Genomic DNA, 22,897 nt, shown 5'->3' on the forward strand with positions numbered 1-22,897 from the left:
CAATTCTCCTGCCTCAACCTCCTGAGTAGCTGGGATTACAGGCACGCGCCACCATGCCCAGCTAATGTTTTGTATTTTTAGTAGAGACGGGGTTTCACCATGTTGACCAGGATGGTGTCGATCCCTTGACCTCGTGATCCACCCGCCTCAGCCTCCCAAAGTGCTGGGATTATAGGCTTGAGCCACCGTGCCCGGCTTCACAAGTTATGTCCTATAATGTCAGAGAGCATTACAGTATTTTAACCATAGCAATGGCAAATCAAAGAAGTAAATCTTTAAAAATGAAATTTCATAGCCGGGTGCAGTAACTCACGTCTGTAATCCCAGCACACTGGGAGGCCACAGCAGGCAGATCACCTGATGTCAGGAGTTCGAGACCAGCCTGAGCAACATAGAGAAACCATATTTCTACTAAAAATACAAAATTAGCTGGGCATAGTGGTACATGCCTGTAATCCCAGCTACTCAGGAGGCTGAGGGAGGAGAATCGCTTGAGACTGGGAGGCAGAGGTTGCAGTGAGTCAAGATTGCTCCATTGCACTCCAGCCTGGAAAACAGTAGTGAAACTTTGTCTCAAAAACAAAAAGAATTTCACACCTTGTGCCAGGCTACAGCAGAAGATACTTTTGATGGTGGGGAGGTAACTGGCACTACTTCTGTCACTCCAGTCAGTGCTATCTCCTCCAGCTATGTAAAACAGGTCATCTGCAGAAGAGTTAAAATCTTGGATATTCTGTGTTCTTCACTAGATCATCTCGGAGAGATAGTATACATCCTACTTTTAAATACTCCAAAATTTTCTTTTTGGCTTTCCTCCTTTTCTTTCGTCTTTCTTCAGAGCTACCTCAAGCAGATAGATATGTTTAAATACCTTTCCAGAGAATAAGTATATTCTATAACATTTTCTATAATTAAATTTGTAATTCTAAGATTATTTTTGATATTTAGAAACTTTCTCTGGCACAAGTTCTTAACTGTGGTTTATTTAAATTTTCTTATGACTCCTAAGCTTGTTTCCTTTTATTTCTTATTTGATAGCCACTTTTTAGCTAATTAACCATCATTAAGGTAAATCTTTATAAGCTTTAACTAAGATATTTGGTTTCTAGCTTTCAAAGAGTATAGGTGACAGTGCCTCATTAAACTGCCAAGCCAGTTTAATTAAAATTTTAAAATTAATCCCCAGCTGAGTTTTTCCATGTAGGAAGGAGCTCAAAGTAATCGCTCCCTTTCTTTACTCTCCCTTTGCCCACCCCCTACCAGTTATAGCTATTTTTTCCCAAGCTTTTAAAGATATCTGCCCTTTTAATCTTTTCTGTGTCTTTCTTTGTTCCAGTGTTTGTATTGGATTCCTGAGAGAGAGCCTACATTTGGCAACTTATCCTTCTAAGATAACTGCCACCAACCCCTATCTCACTTTCAGATGCCTCTTCTTTGATCTTCTTTTCAATCTGTTTTATTCTTCTTTTAATTACTCTTATTATGAATTATCTCATGGTTACCATATGTTAAAAGCTGCATGAAGTTGTAGAGTAATAGTGGGACTAGTGCTTACATTGAGGTCCACCACATAAGGTTGTATAGTTTGTGCACTGCACAAAGATGACCAGCCAAGAGGAGAAGTGAAAGCTTAAATCCAGCCCGTGGTCCACTCATCAAGCCATGTACAAATGGGGCTCTGTTAAGTCAGGGGAAAACCTTTTTCTAATCTATGTAGTAGACTAAATGGAGACTTCCATACAGTAATAGGAAAATATCTTATTTTTCCTCGTTAATCTCATTTACTTCACAGCCAAGACAAAGGTGTAGGGGAAGGGTATTTCTTCCTCTCTGTCTGCCATAGATGACAAATTCTCAGTGGGTCCACCTCTTGCTGGACAGGTGTACCTATTTTTTTTTTCTGGAAAACCCTGGCCCTGGGCTTTCAGTTCTTTTTACCCAGCATTTCCCAATCTTAGCTCGGTCGATATTGAGGCTGCCCTATGTATTACAAGAAATCTTTGACTCTTATCTACAAGATGCCAACAGCATCTCCTCCCTCCTCCCCACAGCATGACAACCAAAAATGTCTCCAGAAGTTGATAGGGCTCCTCAGGGAGCAAAATCATGCCTACTTGAGAACCACTTCTCTAGCTTAACAACTTGTCATCATTAATTATTGAATTTCCAATAATAAGTACACATTCTTTGATTGGCTTACATATTTTCAAATTTGAGGCATATAAGGAGATTTTCATTCAAAGTTGCATATAGAATGCTTAGTTATATTTGAAAGTAAACACAGGTTCTTAAAGTTTTTAATTTATGTGGGTACATACTAGGTGTATATATTTATGGGGTACATGGGATATTTTGATAACAGTCATACAATGTGTAATAATCACATCAGGTTAAATGGCGTATCTATCACCTGAAGCATTGATCCTTTGTGTTACAAACAATCCAATTATACTCTTTGAGTTATTTTTAAATGTACAGTCAAATTTTTTGACTACAGGCACCCTACTGTGTTACCAAACCCTACATCTTATCCATTCTTTCTATTTTGTTTGTGCCCTTTAACCATCCTTACTTCTCCTCTACTCCCTCACTATCATTCCCAGCCTCTGGTAACCATCGTTCTATTCTTGATCTCCATGAGCTCAACTCTTTTAATTTTTAGCTCCCACAAATAAGTAAGAACATAGAAAGTTTGCCTTTCTTTACCTGGATTATTTCAATTAATGTAATGACCTCCAGTTCCATCCATGTTATGGACAGGATCTTTCTTTTTTGTGGCTGAATAGCACTACGTTGTGTCTATGTACCACATTTTATTTATCCATTCACCTGTTGATGGACACTTGGGTTGCTTCCCAATCTATTGTGAGAGGTGCTGCAATAAACATGGGAGTGTACATACCTCTTCTGAATACTTATTTGCTTTCTTGGGGTATACATCTAAGAGTAGGATTGCTAGATCATTTTCTAACTCTTATTTTTAGTTTTTTGAGGAACCTCCAAACTCTTCTACATAGTAGTTGTACTAATTGCATTTTCACCAACAGTGTATGAGAGTTCCCTTTCTCCACATCCTTGCCTGTGTTTTGGATAACAGCCATTAGTATTGCTTGTATTTTGGATAACACCGTTTTAACTGGAGTGAGATGATATTTCACTGTAGTTTGATTTGCATTTATCTGATGATCAGTGATGTTGATCACTGTTTTGTGTACCTGTTTGCCATTTGTATGTTTTTTTTTTTTTTTTTTTTGAGAAATACCTATTCAGATCTTTTGCCCATTTTTAAAGTAGATTATTAGATTTTTTTCCTGGAGTTACTTGAGCTCTTTATATATTCTGGTTATTAATTCCTTGTCAGACTGGTAGTTTGCAAATATTTCTCCCATTCTTTGTCTCTTCACTTTGCTGATTGTTTCCTTTGCTGTGCAGAATTATTTTAACTTGATGTGATCTCATTTGTTCATTTTTACTTTGGTTGCCTGTGCTTGTCGGGTATTTGCTCAAGAAATCTTTGTCCAATCCAAAGTCCTGGAGAGTATCCCCAAAGTTTTCTTGTAGTAATTTCATGGTTTGAGGTCTTCGATTTAATTCTTTAATCAATTTTGATTTGATTTTTCTATATGGCAAGAGATTGGGGTGTAGATTCATTCTTCTGCTTATGGATACCCAGTTTTCCCAGTACCATTTATTGAAGAAATTGCCCTTTCCCCATTGTATGTTTTTGGCACAGTTGTCAAAAATGAGTTTGCTGTAGATGTATGGGTTTCTTTCTGGGTTCTCCATTCTGTTCCATTGGTCTGTGTGTCTGTTTTTAAGGCAGTACCATGATGTTTTGGTTACTATACTTCTGTAGTATAATTTGAAGTCAGGTATTGCCTCAATCAGGCATTTCTCCCGATGTTATCCCTCCCCATCCTTCCCACCCCCCACTGTCCCTCCCCTCCCCTCCACTCCCCCAACCTAGCCCAGTGAGTGTTCCCTTCCTGTGCCCAAGTGTTCTCATTGTTTATCACCTACTTATGAGTGAAAAGAAACACGTGTTGTTTGGTTTTCTGTTCTTGTGTCAGTTTGCTGAGAATGATGATTTCTAGATTCATCCATGTCTCTACAAAGGACACGAACTCATTGTTTTTTATGGCTGCATAGTATTCCATGGTGTATATGTGCCACATTTTCTTTGTCCAGCCTATCATTAATGGGCATTTGGGTTGGTTCCAGGTTTTTGCTATCATAAACAGCACCCCAAAAAACATACGAGTGCATGTGTCTTTGTAATAGAACAATTTATAATCCTTTATGTGTCTGTAGAGTTTCCAAAATTCCTTTTGCTACTGATTTCTAGTTTTTTTTTCCACTGTGGTCAGAGAAGATACATGATATTGTTTCAATTTTTAAAAAATGTTTTAAGACTTATTTTGTGACCTATCATATGGTCTATTCTTGAGAATGATCCATTTGCTGAGGAGAAGGATGTGTATTCTGTAGCTGCTGGATGAAATGTTCTGTAAGTATCTATTAGGTCCTTTTGATCTATAGTGCATATTAAGTCCAGTGTTTCTTTGTTGATTTTCTGTCTAGATGATCTGTCAAGTGCTGAAGGTGAGGTGTTAAAGTCTTAGGCTATTACTGTATTGAGGTCTGTCTCTCTCTTTAGCTCTGATAATATTTGCTTTACATATCTGGGTGCTCTAGTATTGGATATATATATATTTACAATTGTTATCTATTCTACCTGAATTAACCCCTTTATCATTATATAATTTTATTTATCTCTTTTTATAGTTTCTGTCTTGTAATCTAGTGTGTCTGATATAAGTAGCTATTCCTACTCTTTTATGGTTTTCATTGGCATGGAATATAATTTTGCATACCTTTGTTTTCAGTATATATGTGTCTTTATAAGAAAAGTGTGTTTGTTGTAGGTAACAGATTCTTAGGATTTTGTTTGCTTATTCGGCCACACTTTGTGTTTTGATTGGAGAGATTAAACCGTTTACATTCAGTGTTATTATTGATAAGGACTTGCCCCTGCCATTTCATTACTTGTTTTCTCATTGTTTTGTGGTCTTCTCTTTCTTCCTGTTTTTCTGTTACTGATGGTGGTTTTCTTAATGGTGTGTTTTAATTTATTGCTTTTTATTTTTTGTATATCCCTTCTATGTTTTTAAACTTGAGGTTACCATGAGGCTTGCAAATAGTATCTTATGACCCATTATTTTAAACTGATGACAACACTGATTGCATAAACTAACAAATAAGCAAAAGGAAAACTAATAAAAATTGTAAACTTTAATTTCATCTCCCCACTTTTTACCTTTTGGTTGTTTCTATTTATATCTTATTGTACTGCCTCTGACTTGAAAAGTTGTTGTAGTTTTTTTTATTGGTTCATCCTCTTGTCTTTCTACTTATCATGTAAGTAGTTTGTATATCATAATTACACTGTTATAATATTGTGTTTTTCTGTGTACTTACTACTACCAGTGAGTTTTGTACCTTCCAATTATTTCTTCCTCATTAATGTCCTTTTCTTTCAGATTGGAGAACTCCCTTTAGCACTTCTTTTAGATCAGGTCTGGTGTAGATGAAATAGATGAAATTTCACAGCTTTTTTTTTTTTTTCTTTGAGATAGAGTCTGGCTCTTGTTGCTCAGGCTGGAGTGCAGTGGTGCTATCTGGGCTCACTGCAACCTCTGCCTCCTGGGTTCAAGCAATTCTCCTCTGTCAGCCTCCTGAGTAGCTGGGATTACAGGTGCCCACCACCATGCCTGGCTAATGTTTGTAGTTTTGGTAGAGACGAGGTTTTACCATGTTGGGCAGACTGGTCTCAAACTCCTGACCTCAGGTAATCCCCTGCCTCGGCCTCCCAAAGTGCTGGGATTACAGGCATGAGCCACTGCTCCTGGCCCACAGCTTTTGTTTTTCTGGGAAAGTTTTCTCCTTTAGGTTTGAAGGATATTTTCTCTGGATACACTACTCTAGGTTTAAAGGTTTTTTCCTTCACTTTAAATATGTCATGGCATGCTCTCCTGGACTATAAGGTTTCCACTGAAAACACTACTACTGGGTGCATTAGAGCTCCATTATATGTTATTTATTTTCTCTTACTGCTTTTAGGATCCTTTCTTTATCCTTGCCCTTTGGGAGTTTAATATTAAATGACTTGAGTTAGTCTTTCAGTTAAATCTGCTTGGTGTTCTATAACCTTGCACTTGAACCATTGATATTTTCTCTACCTTTGAGAAGTTTTCTGTTATATTTTTGAATAAACTTTCTACTGCTATCTCTCTCTGCCTCCTCTTTAAGGCCAATAACTCTCAGATTTTCCCTTTTAAGGCTATTTCTAGATTTTGAAAGTATGCTTCATTATTTTTTTAATCTCCTTTAACTGTGTGTTTTCAAGTAGCCTGTTTTCAAGCTCACTAATTCTTCTGCTTGATCAATTCTGTTAAGAGACTGATGCATTCTTCAGCATGTCATTTGCATTTTTTAGCTCTAGAATTTCTGCTTGATTCTTTTAATTCAATTTATTTGTTAACTTTATCTGATAAGCTTACCAATTCCTTCTCTGTGTTATCTTGAATTTCTTTGAGCTTCTTCAGGATGACTATTTTAAATTCTTTGAATTCTCTGTCTGAAAGGCCACATATCTCTCTCTTTCCAGGATTGGCCCCCTAGTGCCTTGTTTAGTTTGTTTGGTGAGGTAATGTTTTCCTGGATGGTCTTGATGCTTGTGGATGTTTGTCAGTGTCTGGGCATTGAAGAGTTAGGTATTTATTGTAGTTTTTGCAGTCCAGGCTTGTTAGTACCCATCTTTCTTGGGAAGGCTTTCCAGAGATTCAAAGGGATTTCAGTGTTGTGATTTAAGTTTTTGGTCACTGCAGCTGTATCTGCACTAGGAGGCACCCCATGCCCAGTAATGCCGAAGTTGTTGCAGACTCTTAGAGGTACTACCTTGGTGGTCTTGGATAAAATCCAGAATTCTCAGGATTAACAGGCAGAAGCCCTTGTTCTTTTCCCTTACTCTCTCCCATATGGAGCCTCTCTCTCTCTCTGTGCTAAGCTGCCTGGAGCTGGGGGTGGGGTGACATAAGTACCCCTGTGGCCATCACTACTAGGAATGTGTTGGGTCAGACCTGAGGCTAGCACAGCTCTGGGGCTTGCCCAAGGCTCATTGTAACTACTGTCTGGCTACCCCGTATGTTTGCTCAAGGATGTAGGGCTCTGCAGTCAGCAGGTGGCAAAGCAAACCAGGCTGGTGACCTTCCCTTCAGGGTGGCAACATCCCCCAGGTCATAGTCGGGTCCAGAGATGCTGCCGTCCAGGAGCCAGGGCTTGGAGTCAGACACCTTAGAAATCTACCTGATGCTGTATTCTACTGCAGCTGAGCTGGTGCTGAAACCACCAAAGTCCTTACCACCCTTCCTTCCCAGGTAGAGGCATCTCTCCCCATTTCCACCACTACCACAGGCCCATGGGAGGTACTGCCTGGCTACTGCCAAGATTCACTTAAGGCCCAAGGGCTTTTCAGTCAGCTTGTGGTGAGTGCTGCCAGGCCTGGGACTCGCCCTTTAGGGCAGTGAGCTCTTTTCCAGCCTAGGGCAGGTCCAGAAATGCCAGCCAAGGGCCAAGGCCTGGAGTCAGAGACCACAAGAGCCTGCTTGGTGCTCTTCCCCACTATAGCAAAGCTGGTACTCAAGCTGATTTTGGTTCTTATGAAGTTGCTTTTTGTGTAGATCGTTATCAAATTTGGTGTTCCTGAGGGAAGGATGATCAGTGGAGACTTCTATTTGGACATCTTGTTCCACCTTCTCTCCAACATAGAGATTTTTATAGTAGATCTGAATAATATGTCGTCTTTATTACTGATTATATTGTGCTGATTAAAAATAACAACCTTCACAATTGTATAATTGTTTTTTATACAAAAGTACCAGGAAGTAAGCATTTGGTCTTCTGGTGTTTAAAGAGATGAAATGGAAGCCAGATAGATTTTAGTGTATCTCTAGTTATGACCAAATTTATACATGTCATTACTCCAAAAAATACTACCAGCAAGTAATAAAATGATTTCATGGCATGTATAAATGGTGTCAAGTAAAATGGCAATTCCAAGAACTTAATTAAAGATGATCTGAGGGAAGAAAACAATGCTTTTATTTTTTTATGGCATATCCACAGGACCACGGTTCACAATCCACAAAAGTCATTTGAAAAACATGTCCCATGAGACTTGCCCTTCATAGCAGTCTCTCAGTTCCTGGCATTTCACATTATTAGAACAGATCTGACATTTTACATTCTTTTTGCTTCGTTTGTCTCTGTAGTCCTGCTGTTGGCATGGTGCTCTAGCGTGGCAGGAAGCTTTAATGAAGCAGCTACGAGGGCGGGCTCTGGAACTTCCTAGCTGTGCAGTCTTGGGCAAGTCACTTAACTTGTTTGTTGCCTTCATCACTACAACAGCAGTCCACAACCTTTTTGGTACCAGGGACCAGTTTCGTGGAAGACCATTTTCCACAGAACTGGGGGATGCGGGGGTGGTTTCTGGATGAAACTGTTCCACCTCAGATCATCAGGCATTAGAGTCTAATAAGGAGCACACAATCCAGATCCCTCACGTGCACAGTTTGTCGATTCTATAAAATAAGAATAGAGAAACTACCTCTTAGAATTGTGCAGATTTATTTAATTCTTGTAAAAATATGCAGCACAATTTCTAGCACCAACATAGCATTTAACCAAAGTCATCTATTAATATAGTAGACAATGTATAACTTTGAGTCAATAAAATGAATGAGGTTCATGGTCATGTAAATAGGCATCATCCTTCTTAATTCAGGTTCACATGTTAGAGGTAAGTTTTAAAGAAAATCAAAAGTTAAACATTTTATTGAAGAATGTAGCCTTTTTTTTTTTTTTTTCAGATGCTGTCTTCGCAGGTGCCATGCCTACAATGGCAAGCGTCAAGCTGTCTACACTTCATCCCATTGTGAATCATCCACATTACGAGGATGCAGACTTGAGGTTGGTGGCTGATGAATATTCATCTAGACTCACTTGCTATTTACTATTAATTCTTAGGAATGGGCAAAATTTTTACACACACACACACACACACACACACACACACACACAGTCATCCTCATTTTAATGCTGGAAGTTAAAAAAAAAAAATTGAAAGTATCCAGAAATGGTAATACATACCTCTTGCCCCTGAAGCAAGCAGACCTCCGAAAACTCAAAAAAGCAAAATCCATTTTTTCCCAAAGTGACAACTGTGTCACAGTCCCAGCAAAGCTCCTAGGTAGTTGGAAGAGGAGGTAGGATGGATTTTACTCATAGTCATGGTTTGCCAACCCCCTCTCTATACCACAAGCCCCACTCTGATTTAAGAAATGATTTCTAGATCTTACTGGTGGCCAATGACTAGCTTTTTGTGACAGCTAGAAAAGTACATGAAAGTTGCTATTATATTTTATGTGCTTTTATGAAAATTTATTTTTGCCAGCCAATTATGAGAACTCTAGTTTCCACTGAAGCCTAAAAGTTTTGTTTTCCTTAATTTGCTGGTTTGAAAAATTATTTTGATTATGCTAGTAGTTGTCAGGCTAATCTTTTTCTCAAAGTGGATTTTTGGCCTATTGTTAGAGGCAAATCTTTAAATTATTTTAAAGTTTTAGGTCTGCTGTCTAGGAGCCAGGGCCTGGAGTCAGACCCCTTAGAAATGTACCTGATGCTCTGTTCTACTGCAGTGAACTGGCATGGAAACCACTGTCGTGACTGAGCATCCCCTATGCTTGAAATTCTAAGCAACATCCAGTGCATAAATGATAATTTGTCAGGACTTTATAAGAGCTCCCAGTTATGGTCAAATCACCTATTGTGTCATATTTTGGTGACCATCCCCATTTCTCAAGATTCTGTGAAGGTGCTTTTCCTACCTGTTCTGACATCCTGGATGCCCACTGTCTAAGTGGCTGATACACTCAGCTTCAATTCATGTGTTTGTCAGAGCTCCTTTGGATGAATTTAAGCATTGAAAGATATGTTTTCACTACATTTGGTCTCCATCAGAATATATTCTCTGATAACTCTTTGAATTATGTGTAGCAAATTTTATCCTGACCTGCTCTCTGCTGCCCTGTACAACTTTAGACTAGTTTATACACTAATAAGCAGTATATGCAAAATTAAAACTGCTGTAAGTTTTGTTACATTCAAAATATAAGTAGGAATGTGGAAACTGCCATCCCCAAAATAGTTGATGCTGTTTTGAGCCATGTTATCAACATTCTATCCAGTGAGTATTAAGATTTCAATTTGCTAGTAAGATTTTTTTAGTCTATTCTATTATCATTTATTTTAAAATCTTTTAAACTATTGTTTAAATTTGAAGGGCCCGGACAAAAATAGTTTATTCTACATATAGTCGAAAATCTACCAAAGAAGTAAGAGATAAATTGCTGGAGTTACATGTGAATTATTATGTTTTAGAAGAGGCATGGTGTATTGCGAGAACTAAGTGAGTATTAACCCTATGCTATTTGATATGGTATATTTTTAAGCCACAAATGTTTTACTTTATTACAGTAGTCCTGATTCTTTAAGAATTTTTATTTTAAATTAATTAAAATATTATCTTGGTATCTTAGTTTAAATTATTTCATCTAGAGAAGCAAAATTATACTATCAATGAAGTAGGATTTAATTCCAAACATTATTGTGTATTTTAATATCCTGATTTTTCAATTTAATTAACACCTTCCACTTAGCTTTATTCATAATTTTTGAAATATTCATGAAAATTTTTTTAGATATCTGAAATATGGATTTGAATTTACAACAAAGTGAGATATTAGTATTCTATACTATAGCTGAATTATATTGGATTTGTAAGACTTAAAAGTGACGAAACCCAAAATGTCATAATAAGAAAAACATCCCTAATTAAAATTTTTAAATATCAGAATTTGGAATCTCTAAAAATCATAAAATTCTAAGATGTGTAATGGATCTTTTGAGACCTTTGTTTAGACTCCTAAGCAGAGATATTAGCTGCTGCACATGACAGGAAATTCAGGCACATTGTCTCCTAGAACAACGCATTGGCAATCAGAAGAACAAAACAGGTTCTACGGTAACTTCAATATATCATTTACAATGTGCAGAAAGTTTCAGAGATGCAAACTAAAATGAGAAAGTATGACCAATACTCTGAAAAAAAATAAGCTAACAGAAATCAAGTAGGTCCAGATGTTGGATTTAGCAGCCAAAGACTGCAAAGCCACTACTACAAATAGGTTCAAAGGCTTAAGAAAAATATAGTCAATGAATTAAAAGAAAACATGGTATCCCGTGAGTGAAGAGATATGGAATCTCAGCAGAGAAATGGAAACACTCTAGTCCCCATAGAAATTCTAGAGCTGAAAAGTATAATAAATGAAATGAAAATGTACTCAACAACAAGTTTGAGATGAAAACAGAACATTGAACAGAAAATTCAGTGAATTTGAAGGCAGATCAAGAGAAAATAGTTAATCAAAAGAACAGGAATCAAAAAGATTGATAAATAACCGAAGCCACAGATCTATGTAACATTAAGTAGTTCAACACATAATTTTAGTACTAGACATAATGAAAAAAAGAACATGACAGAAAAAATACTGAAGAAATGTTGGCCAAAAATTTTTCAGGTTTGATAACCACTATTAACTTAGAGATCTGCTAAGCTCAATAACTCCAACTGGGTTAAGCTTAACAAAAACCAAAGCAAGGCATATTATAGTCAAAATGGTAAAATCAAAGATTAGGAGAAAAATCTTGAAAATGAGAGAAAAAATGATATGCTACATAAACATTTGACTTCTTAACATAAATAGTGGAAATCAACAGACACTGGAATGATAATTCAAAGTGCTGAAGAAGAAAAATCAAGAATTCTATATTTAATGAAATTATCTTTTTAAAATGAAGGCCAAAAATATTTTTCAGATCAACAAATCTAAGATAATTTGTTGGTAACAGATTTACACTTCAAGATGGACAAGAAGTTCTATAAGTTAATGAGAAATGATGCCAAATGGTAACTCAGATATACAAGAAATACTGAAATGTGCTGGAAATGGTAAATGTGTGGGTATTAATCAGTATACATTTTTCTTCTCTGAAAACCTTTAAAAGATATTAAAGTAAAGGTGATACCATTATATTTTTTAGTTTATAACAAAATAAATATACATGACAATAGCACAAAAATTAAGTAAATGGAAATGTATGATTTACTAGAAATAACCCAATTTAAATGGTAAGTAAATCATGATATGTTAAAGATGATTATTGTAATCCCTAACAAAACCACTCAAAAAAGAAATAAAACAATAGGGAAAATAAGAGCATAATGGCAAGCCTAGACATGGATGAGCCTGGATACATTAAGTGAAATAAGTGAGCCATAGAAAGATGAATAGTGCATGTGGAAGTGCTTCCACTCATGTAGAAGCTAAAAGAAGTAGCCCATAGAAGTAGAGTAGAATTGTGGTAATTAATTAGAGGCTGAGTGGGAAGGGTAGGGAGGAAAAGAGGATAAGGAGAGGTTAAGAGATACAAAATTATAGACAGAAGAAATAAGTTCTAGTGTTCTCTGGCACTATAGAGTGAATATTAGTTAAGAGTAATTTATCATCACTGGTCATCAGAGAAATGCAAATCAAAACAACATTGAGATACCATCTCACGCCAGTTAGAATGGCGATCATTAAAAAATCTGGAGACAACAGATGCTGGAGAGGATGTGGAGAAATAGGAACACTTTTACACTGTTAGTGGGAGTGTAAATTAGTTCAACCATTGTGGAAGACAGTGTGGCAATTCCTCAAGGATCTAGAAATAGAAATTCCATTTGACCCAGCAATCCCATTACTGGGTATATATCCAAAGGATTACAAATTGTTCTACTATAAGGACACGTGCACGCGAATGTTCATTGCAGCACTGTTTACAATAGCAAAGACCTGGAACCAACCCAAATGCCCATCGACGATAGACTGGACAGGGAAAATGTGGCACATATACACCATGGAATATTATGCAGCCATCAAAAACGATGAGTTTGTGTCCTCTGTAGGGACATGGATGAACCTGGAAACCATCATTCTCAGCAAACTGACAGAAGAGCAGAAGATCAAACACCGCATGTTCTCACTCATAGGCGGGTGTTGAACAATGAGAACACATGGACACAGGGAGGGGAGCACTACACACTGGGGTCAGTTGGGGGGAAATAGGGGAGGGACGGTGGGGGGTGGGGAGCTGGTGAGAGATAGCAAGGGGAGAAATGCCAGATATAGGTGATGGGGAGGAAGGCAGCAAATCACACTGCCACGTGTGTACCTATGCAACAATTTTGCATGTTCTTCACATGTACCCCAAAACCTAAAATGCAATAAAATAAATAAATGGGGGGGAAAAAAAAGAGTAATTTGTCATATATGTCAAGTCAGCCAGAACAGAGGATTCTGAATGTTCCCAATACAAACAGATGGTAAACATTTGAGGTGATGGATATCCTAATTACCCTGATTTGATCATTACACATTGTAATCATGCATTGAAATATCACTGTATTCCCCATAAATATGTGCAACTATTACTTGCCAACTGAAAATTGAAGGGGAAATAACCTAAACATATAAGTAACCTAAGACCTAGCAATTGTACTGGGCATTTTTTCCCAGAAAGATGAAAAGTTGTGTTCATACAAAATTCTGTAGAAAAATGCCTATAGCAGCCTTATTTGTAATAACTTAAACCTGAAACAACTCAGATGTTTTTCACAAGGTGAATGGTTAAGCTAATAGTGATCCATTCATACCATGAAATACTGCTCAGCAATAAAAAGGATCAAACTATTCATACACGCAGGAACCTGGATGAATCTCCAGAGAATTATTTGAATGAAGAAAAGACAATCCCCAAAGGTTATGTACTATATGATTCCACTTATATAACTGTCTTCAAATGACAAAATTATAGAAATGGAGAATGATTTGTGGTTGCGAGGGGTTAGGGTGGGGTGCTAGTATGGGGGAAGAATAGTATGTGTGGCTACACAAGGAATCTCTGTGGTGATGAAAATGCTCTCTATCTCCATTCTATCAATGTAAACAATCTGGCTGTGATACAATGTTCAAGATGTTACCATGGGGGACACTGTTTAAAGACTATACAAGAGCTACTTGTATTATCTCTCAATATGGATCTCCAAATGTCTTGAAATAGAAAAGTTTTTTTTTTAATAAAAGAGCACAATAGCAAGTCTGTATCAAACCATATCAGTAATTTCAAAGTGAAAGAGGACTAAACTCTCCAAACAAAAGGCAGAGATTGGCATACTGAATACAAAAGCAAAACTTATCTATAGGCTGCCTGCAAGAGGTGCATTTTAAATACAAATATGTATTTTGGCTGAAGGAGAAAGAATGGCAAAAATATCATTTGAATAAATATGAGAAATCTGAAGTGAAAATGTATAAATATCAGATAACATGTTTAGACAAAGAATAATACTAGAGCCAACTATGTTTTATAATGCAAAATAGATCAATACAGGAGAAAGATATCATAATCTGAGTGCATATGAACATAAAAGAATTTCAAAATATATAAAGCAAAAATTGACAAAACCCATAAGGAAACAAACAAGATAAAAATGAAATTATAAAAATCACTCAATCCAAAAGAAGACAGAAAAAGTGGGAAAGGGAGACAAAGATCAGATGGAACAAACAGAAAACACCAAGATGATAGACTTACACCTAACCATATCAATTATCACATTAAGTGTAAATGGACTTGTGGTAGGCTGAATAATGAGCCCCCCATGATGTCCATGTCTTAATTCCCACAAATTGTGAATTATGTACTCACTTGGAAACAGGAAGTCTGCAAATGTGATTGATGTTCATGAGATGTAGAGATTATCCTTATTATCCAGGTAGGACAAATGTAATTACAATGTCTTTATAAGAGGAGGCAAAAGAGTAAGAGAGAAATGGTGATGTGATGATAGAAGCAGAAGTTGGAGTTATAGAGGGCCACAAGCCAAGGAATGAGGCCAGTGTCTAGGAGCTGGAAAAGGCAAGGAAGTGGATTTTCTTCTAGGGCTTCCGGAAGGATTGGAGTCCTGCCAACACCATGATTTTAGACTTATGATCTCCCAAATTCAAAGAGAATAAATACATGTTGCTTTAAGCAACTGTTTGTGGTAATTTGTTATAGCAGCAATAGGAAACTAATACAGCTCTAAACACCACAAATGAAAAGCAAGAATTGTCAGATTGCCCATAGCAAAGAAAGACCCTACTATAGGATACTTTCAAGAAATTTATTTAAATATAAAGAAACAAAGATGTTAAAAGGTAACAGATAGGAAAAGGACAGGTGATGCTACTACTAGTCAGTGAAAGCTGTAGTGGCTGTAATAATATCAAAGTACATTTGAATGCTAAGAATATTATCAAGGTTAAATAAAGATTTTTAAATGAAGAAGGGATCTATATTTCAAGATAATGTAGCAGTCCTGAACATTTATGCACCCAGATAACAGAGCTTCAGATATATGAAGCAAAACCGATAGAACTTTAGAAAAAAATAGAGAAATCTACAATACAGTTAGAAATTTTAATAGCCTTCTCTAAATAATTTGTAGAACAAGCAAAAAGAAATTTAGCATGAATACAGAAGACTTGAACAATGCCATCAACCAACATGAGCTAATTTATATATGGAAATTCCCTCAAATGTTTAGAAACTAAGTAATATACTTCCAGGTAATCCATGGTGAAAAAGAAACAAAAGGAGGGGTAGTTTCAACATATTTGGATCTAAGGGAAAATGAGAACACAATATCCCACTATTTGTGGGATGCAGATACAGCAGTAGAGAGATTTGTTTTTATGTTGGATGCCTATAAAAGAAAAAGAAGAAAGGCCTAATATCAGTCACTTGGCTTCACCTTAAGGAACTAGAAAAAAAGAACAAGCAGCCCATCCTCACGAAGACCAACAATCTGAAACACTCTGACTTCAGAGTTTTGCAGCAAGCGCAGCTGGACCCAGCATGGTCGAGCTCTGTGGGGGTAAGTGTGTCCGCCATTACTGAGGCAGTCCACCTCTACTGAGGCAATCTGCCACTACCAAGGCAGACCGACATTACTGACGCAGACCTCCACTACTGAGGCAGTACTAACTGAACCTCTGTAAACAAAACTGCAAAGAAGATTACACAGCAGCTGGCAGGGCCCGCAGCAGCTCAGCAATGCCTCTGCTGGCAGACTGTGACTAGACTACCTCCTTGCTGGGCAGGGTATCTCTGAAAAAAGGCATCAGCACATCAGGAGCTTATAAATAAAGCCCCAACTTCCAAGGACAGAGCACCAGGTAAAAGAGGTAGTTATGAGTTCAGCTGCAGCAAACTTAAACGTACCTGCCCAGCAGCTCTGAACAGAACAACAGAGCTCATGGCACAGCACCTGAGCTCTGATAAGGGACAGACTGTCTCCTCAAGTAGCTCCCTGACCCAGATATGTCGAAAGAGGCACCTAATAAAGGAGAGCTCTGGCTGACATCTGGCAGGTACCCTTCTGGGACGAAGATAGGAGAAGAAACTGGCAGCAACCCTTGCTGTTCTGCACCCTGTGGTGATTCCCAGACAAGCAGGGTCTGGAGTGGACCTCCAGCAGTCCTGCAGCAAAGGGCCCTGACTGTTAGAAGGAAAACTGAAAAACAGAAAGAAATAAACTTAACATCAACAAAAAGGATGTCCACTCAGAGACCCCATCTGAAAGTCACCAACTTCAAAGACCACAGGTAGATAAACCCATGAAGATGGGAAACCATCACAAAAAGGATGAAAACACCAAAAACCAGAATGCCTCATCTCCTTGAAGGGATCACAACTCCTCACCAGCAAGGGAACAAAGCTGGATGGAGAATGAGTCTGATGAATTGACAGAAGCAGGCTTCAGAAGGTGACTAATAACAAACTTCTCTGAGCTAAAAGAACATGTTCTAACCCAATGCAAAGAAACTAAGAACTCTGAAAAAAGGTTAAATGAGATGAAAACTAGAATTACCAGCTTAGAGAAGAACATAAATGACTTGATGGAGCTGAAAAAAACATGAGAACTTTGTGAAGCATATACAAGTTTTAATAGCCAAATCGACCAAGCAGAAGAAAGGATATCAGAGATTGAAGATCAACTCCATTAAATAAAACAAGAAGGCAAGATTAGAGAAAAAGAAATGAACAAAACCTCCAAGAAATATGGAATTATGTGAAAAGACGTCATCTACATTTGATACGTGTACCAGAATGTCATGGAGAGAAAGAATCCAAGCTGGAAAACACTCTGGAGGATATTACACTTTAGAACTTCCCCAACCTAGGAAGGCAGGCCACCATTCAAGTCCAGAAAATACAGAGAACACCACAAAGATATTCCTCGAGAAGAGCAACCCCAAGCCACATGATTATCAGATTCAGCAGGGTTGAAATGAAGGAAAAAGTGCTAAGGGCAGCCAGAGACAAAGGTTAGGTAACCCACAAAGGGAAGCCCATCAGACTCATAGCAGATATCTCAGCAGAAACCCTGGAAGCCTGAAGAGAGTGGAGGCGAGTATTCAATATCCTTAAAGAAAGGAACTTTCAACCTAGAATTTCATATCCAGCCAAACTAAGTTTCATACGCAAAAGAGAAATAAAATCCTTTACAGACAACTAATGCTGAGAGATTTCATCACCACCAGGCCTGCCTTACAAGAGATCCTGAAGGAACCACTATACATGGAAAAGAACAACCAGTGCCAGCCACTCCAAAAACATACGAAGTGGTAAAGACCATTGAAACAATGAAGAAACTGCATCAACTAATGGGCAAAACAACCAGCTAGCATCAAAATAGCAGGATCAAATTCACACATAAGAATATTAACCTAAAATGTAAATGGGCTAAATGCCCCAATCAAAAGACACAGACTGGCAAGTTGGATAAAAAGTCTAGACGCCTCGGTGTGCTGTATTCAGGAAACCCATTTCACATGCAAGGACACACATACGCTCAAAATAAAGGGATAGAGGAAGATTTATCAAGCAAATGGAGAGCCCCCCCCAAAAAAAAAGCAGGAGTTGCAATCCTAGTCTCTGATAAAGTGTACATCAGATCAACAAAGATCAAAAGAGACAAAGAAGGGCATTACATAATATTAAAAGGATCAATGCATCAAGAAGAGCTAACTATCCTAAATATATACTCACCCAATATAGGAGCACCCAAATACATAAAACAAGTTCTTAATGACCTACAAAGAGACTTAGACTCCCACACAATAATAGTGGAAGACTTTAACACTCCACTGTGACTATTAGGCAGATCAATGAGACAGAAAATTAACAAGGATATCCAGGACTTGAACTAGATCTGGACCAACCGGATCTAATAGACATCGACAGAACTCTCCACCCCAAATTCACAGGATATACATTTTTCTTTTTTTTCCCCATTTATTTTATTGCATTTTAGGTTTTGGGGTACATGTGAAGAACATGCAAGATTGTTGCATAGGTACACACGTGGCAGTGTGATTTGCTGCCTTCCTCCCCCATCACCTACATCTGGCATCTCTCCCCTTGCTATTTCTCCCCAGCTTCCCACCCCCCACCGTCCCTCCCCTATTTCCCCCCAACTGACCCCAGTGTGTAGTGCTCCCCTCCCTGTGTCCATGTGTTCTCATTGTTCAACACCCGCCTATGAGTGAGAACATGCGGTGTTTGATCTTCTGCTCTTCTGTCAGTTTGCTGAGAATGATGGTTTCCAGGTTCATCCATGTCCCTACAGAGGACACAAACTCATCGTTTTTGATGGCTGCATAATATTCCATGGTGTATATGTGCCACATTTTCCCTGTCCAGTCTATCATCGATGGGCATCTGGGTTGGTTCCAGGTCTTTGCTATTGTAAACCATGCTGCAATAATCATTCATTTTTCTGAGCACCACATCATACTTACTCTAAAATTGACCACATAATTGGAAGTAAATCACTCTTCAGCAAATGCAAAAGAACAGAAATCATAACAGTCTCTCAGACCACAGTGCAATCAAATTAGAACTCAAGATTAAGAAACTAACTCAGAACCTCACAACTGCATGGAGACTGACCAACTGGCTCCCGAATGTCGACTGGATAAGCAAGGAAAGGAAGGCAAAAATAAAGATGTTCTTTGAAACAACAAAAAGACACAGCATACCAGAATCTCTGGGACACATTTAAAGCAGTGTCTATAGGAAAATGTATAGCAATAAATGCCCACATGAGAAGCAAGGAAGGATCAAAAATCAACACCTATCAACAAAATTGAAAGAGGTAGAAGAGCAAGATCAAAAATATTCAACAGCTAGCAGAAGACAAGAAATAACTAAGATCAGAGCAGAACTGAAGGAGATAGAGACATAAAAAACCCTTCAAAAAAATCAAGAAATCCAGGAGCTTGTTTTTTGACAAGATCAACAAAATAAACCTCTAGCCAGATTAATAAAAAAGAAAAGAGAGAAGAATCAAATAGATGCAATAAAAAACAATAAAGGGGATATCACCACCAATTTCACAGAAATACAAAGTACCATCAGTGATTACTACAAACAACTCTATGCACATAAACCAGTAAACCAGGAATAAATGGATAAATTCCTGGACACTTGCACCATCCCAAGACTCAATCAGGAAGTTGGAACCCTGAATAGACCAATAAAAAGTCCAGGTCCAGACGAGTTCACAGCTGAATTCTACCAGACATACAAAGAGGAGCTGGTACCACTCCTTCTGAAACTATTCTAAACAAGACAAAAAGAAGGAATCCTTCCCAAATCATTTTATGAGACCAGCATCACCCTGATACCAAAACCTGGCAGAGAATCAACAACAAAAAAAGAAAACTTCAGGCCAATATGTATGATGAACATAGATGCAAAAATCTTCAATAAAAGAGTGGCAAACCAAATGTAACAGCACATCAAAAAACTTATCCATCATTATTAAGTAGGCTTCATCCCAGGAATGCAAGGCTGATTCAAGATACAAAAGTCTATAAACGTAATTCACCACATAAACAGAGCCAAAGACAAAAACCACATGATTCTCCCACTAGATGCACAGAAGGCCTTCCACAAAATTCAACAGCCCTTTATGCTAAAAACTCTCAGTAAACTACGTATTGATGGAACATATCTCAAAATAATAAAAGCTATTTATTACAAACCCACAGCCAATATCATACCGAATGGGCAAAAACTGGAAGTATTCCTTTTGAAATCTGGCACTAGGTAAGGATGCCATGTCTTACCACTCCTGTTCAACATGGTATTAGAAGTTATAGCCAGAGTAATCAGGCAAGAAAGAGAAATAGAGGGTTTTCAGTTAGGAAAGCAGGAAGTCAATTGTCTCTATTTGCAGAAGACATGATTGTATATTTAGAAGACCTAATTGTCTCAGCCGAAAATCTCTTGAAACTGATAAACAACTTCAGCCAAGTCTCAGGATATAAAATCAATGTGCAGAAATCACAGGCATTTCTATACACCAATAACAGACTAACAGTCAAATCAAGAGCAAACCCCCATTCACAATTGCTACAAAGAGAATAAAATATCTAGGAATACAACAAAGGATGTAAAGGAACTCTTCAAGGAGAACTACAAACCACTGCTCAGGGAAATAAGAGAGGACACAACAGATGGAAAAACATTCCATGCTCATAGTTAGGAAGAATTAATATTGTGAAAATGGCCATACTGCCCGAAGTAATTCAACAATATCCCCATAAAGCTACCAATGACCTTCTTCACAGAACTGGAAAAGAATACCTTAAACTTCATATGGAACCAAAAGAGAGCCCGCACAGCCAAGGCAATCCTAAGCAAAAAGAACAAAGCTGGAGGCATCACACTCCCTGACTTCAAACTATAGTACAGTAACCACATAGGCTACAGTAATCAAAACAGCATGGTACTGGTACCAAAACAGAGATATAGACCAATGGAACAGAACAGAGGCCTCAGAGGCAATACCACACATCTGCAACCATTTGATCTTTGACAAACCTGACAAAAGCACTGCGGAAAGGATTCCCTGTTCAATACATGGTGTTGGGAAAACTGGCTAGCCATGTGCAGAATGCAGAAACTGGACCCCTTCCTGACACCTTACACTAAAATTAACTCCAAATGGATTAAAGATTTAAACATAAGACCTAACACCATAAAAACCTAGGAGAAAGCCTAGGCAAAACCAAACAACATAAGAACCCTAGAAGAAAACCTAGACAAAACCATTCAGGACATGGGCATAGGCAAGGACTTCATGATTAAAACACCAAAAGCAACGGCAACAAAAGCCTAAATAGACCAATGGGATCTAATTAAACTCCAGAGCTCTATACAGCCAAAGAAACAATCAGTAGAGGGAGCCAGCAAGCAACAGAATGGGAAAAAATGTTTGCAGGGTACCCATCTGACAAAGGGCTAATATTCAGAATCTACAAAGAACTAAAACAGATTTACAGGAAAAAAACAAGCCCATTTAAATGTGAGTAAAGGATGTGAACTGACACTTTTCAAAAGAAGACATATGAGGCCAACAAACATATGAAAAAATGCTCATCATCACTGGTCATTAGAGACATGCAAATCAAAACCCCATTGAGATACCATCTCATGCCATTTAGTATGGTGATCATCAAAAAATCTGGAGACAACAGATGCTGGAGAGGATGTGGAGAAATAGGAACACTTTTATACTGTTGGTGGGAGTGTAAATCAGTTCGACCATTGTGGAAGACAGTGTGGCAATTCCTCAAGGAACTAGAAATAGAAATTCCATTTGACCCAGCAATCCCATCACTGGGCATATACCCAAAGGATTATAAATCATTTTATTATAAAGACACATGCACACGTATGTTCATTGTGGCACTTACAATAGCAAAGACCTGGAACCAACCCAAATGCCCATCAATGATAAACCAGACAAGGAAAATGTGATACATATACACCATGGAATACTATGCAGCCATAAAAATCGATGAGTTTGTGTCCTTTGTAGGGACATGGATGAATCTGGAGACCATCATTCTCAGCAAACTGACACAAGAACAGAAAATCAAACACTGCATGTTCTCACTCATAGGCAGGTATTGCATAATGAGAATACATGGACACAGGGAGTGGAGCATCACACACTGGGGTCTGTTGGTGGTTTAGGGGAGGGACAGCACGGGGTGGGGAGTTTGGGGATGGATAACATGGGGAGAAATGCCAGATATAGGTGACGGGGGATGGAGGCAGCAAACCACCTTGCCATGTAAGTACCTATGCAACAACCCTGCATGATCTGCACATGTACCCCAGAATCTAAAGTGCAATAAAATAAAAAAATAATAAAACAAGCAAACTCCAAAGTAAGAAGAATAAAAGAAATTATAAAGATCAGAATCAAAATCAGTTTGAATTTCTCCCCAAATCGGGGAAAAATCAACAAAACCAAGCTGATTCTTGAGAAGATTAATAAAATTGATAAACTTCTATCTAAACTAAAAGATTGAAGACAGAAATTAATTATATTAGAAATAAGAATGATCTTATCACTACAGGATCTGAAGAAATGAAAAGGATAATGAGGGAGTTTTAGGAACAACTGTATTCCACTAAGTAGGACAAAATAGGTAAAATGGACAAGTTCCTTGAAAGATGCAAACTACCAAAGCTCACTTAAGAAATAGAAAAATCTTGTATCTATTACCTTATTATAAATGACCTTATATCTATTAATAAGATTATATTTGTA

General features: G+C 37.8%; 1 protein-coding gene across 5 annotated transcripts in view; it reads left to right on the forward strand.

The window, feature by feature from the left end:
• The window catches only part of DPY19L2 (dpy-19 like 2), a 108,948-nt gene that overhangs the window by 82,156 nt on the left and 3,895 nt on the right, over positions 1-22,897 (forward strand). For 4 of the 5 annotated variants that reach the window (XM_017502223.2, XM_037729116.1, XM_037729117.1 and 1 more), the window contains 2 exons: positions 8,928-9,027; positions 10,400-10,525. In XM_017502223.2, the coding sequence (XP_017357712.1) occupies positions 8,928-9,027; positions 10,400-10,525 (226 nt within the window). The remainder of the gene's footprint in view (positions 1-8,927; positions 9,028-10,399; positions 10,526-22,897) is intronic. The other variant, XM_037729118.1, reaches the window with a different exon arrangement.

The sequence above is a fragment of the Cebus imitator genome, unplaced genomic scaffold, assembly GCF_001604975.1.
Source record: "Cebus imitator isolate Cc_AM_T3 unplaced genomic scaffold, Cebus_imitator-1.0 Scaffold294, whole genome shotgun sequence".
Taxonomy (NCBI): domain Eukaryota; kingdom Metazoa; phylum Chordata; class Mammalia; order Primates; family Cebidae; genus Cebus; species Cebus imitator.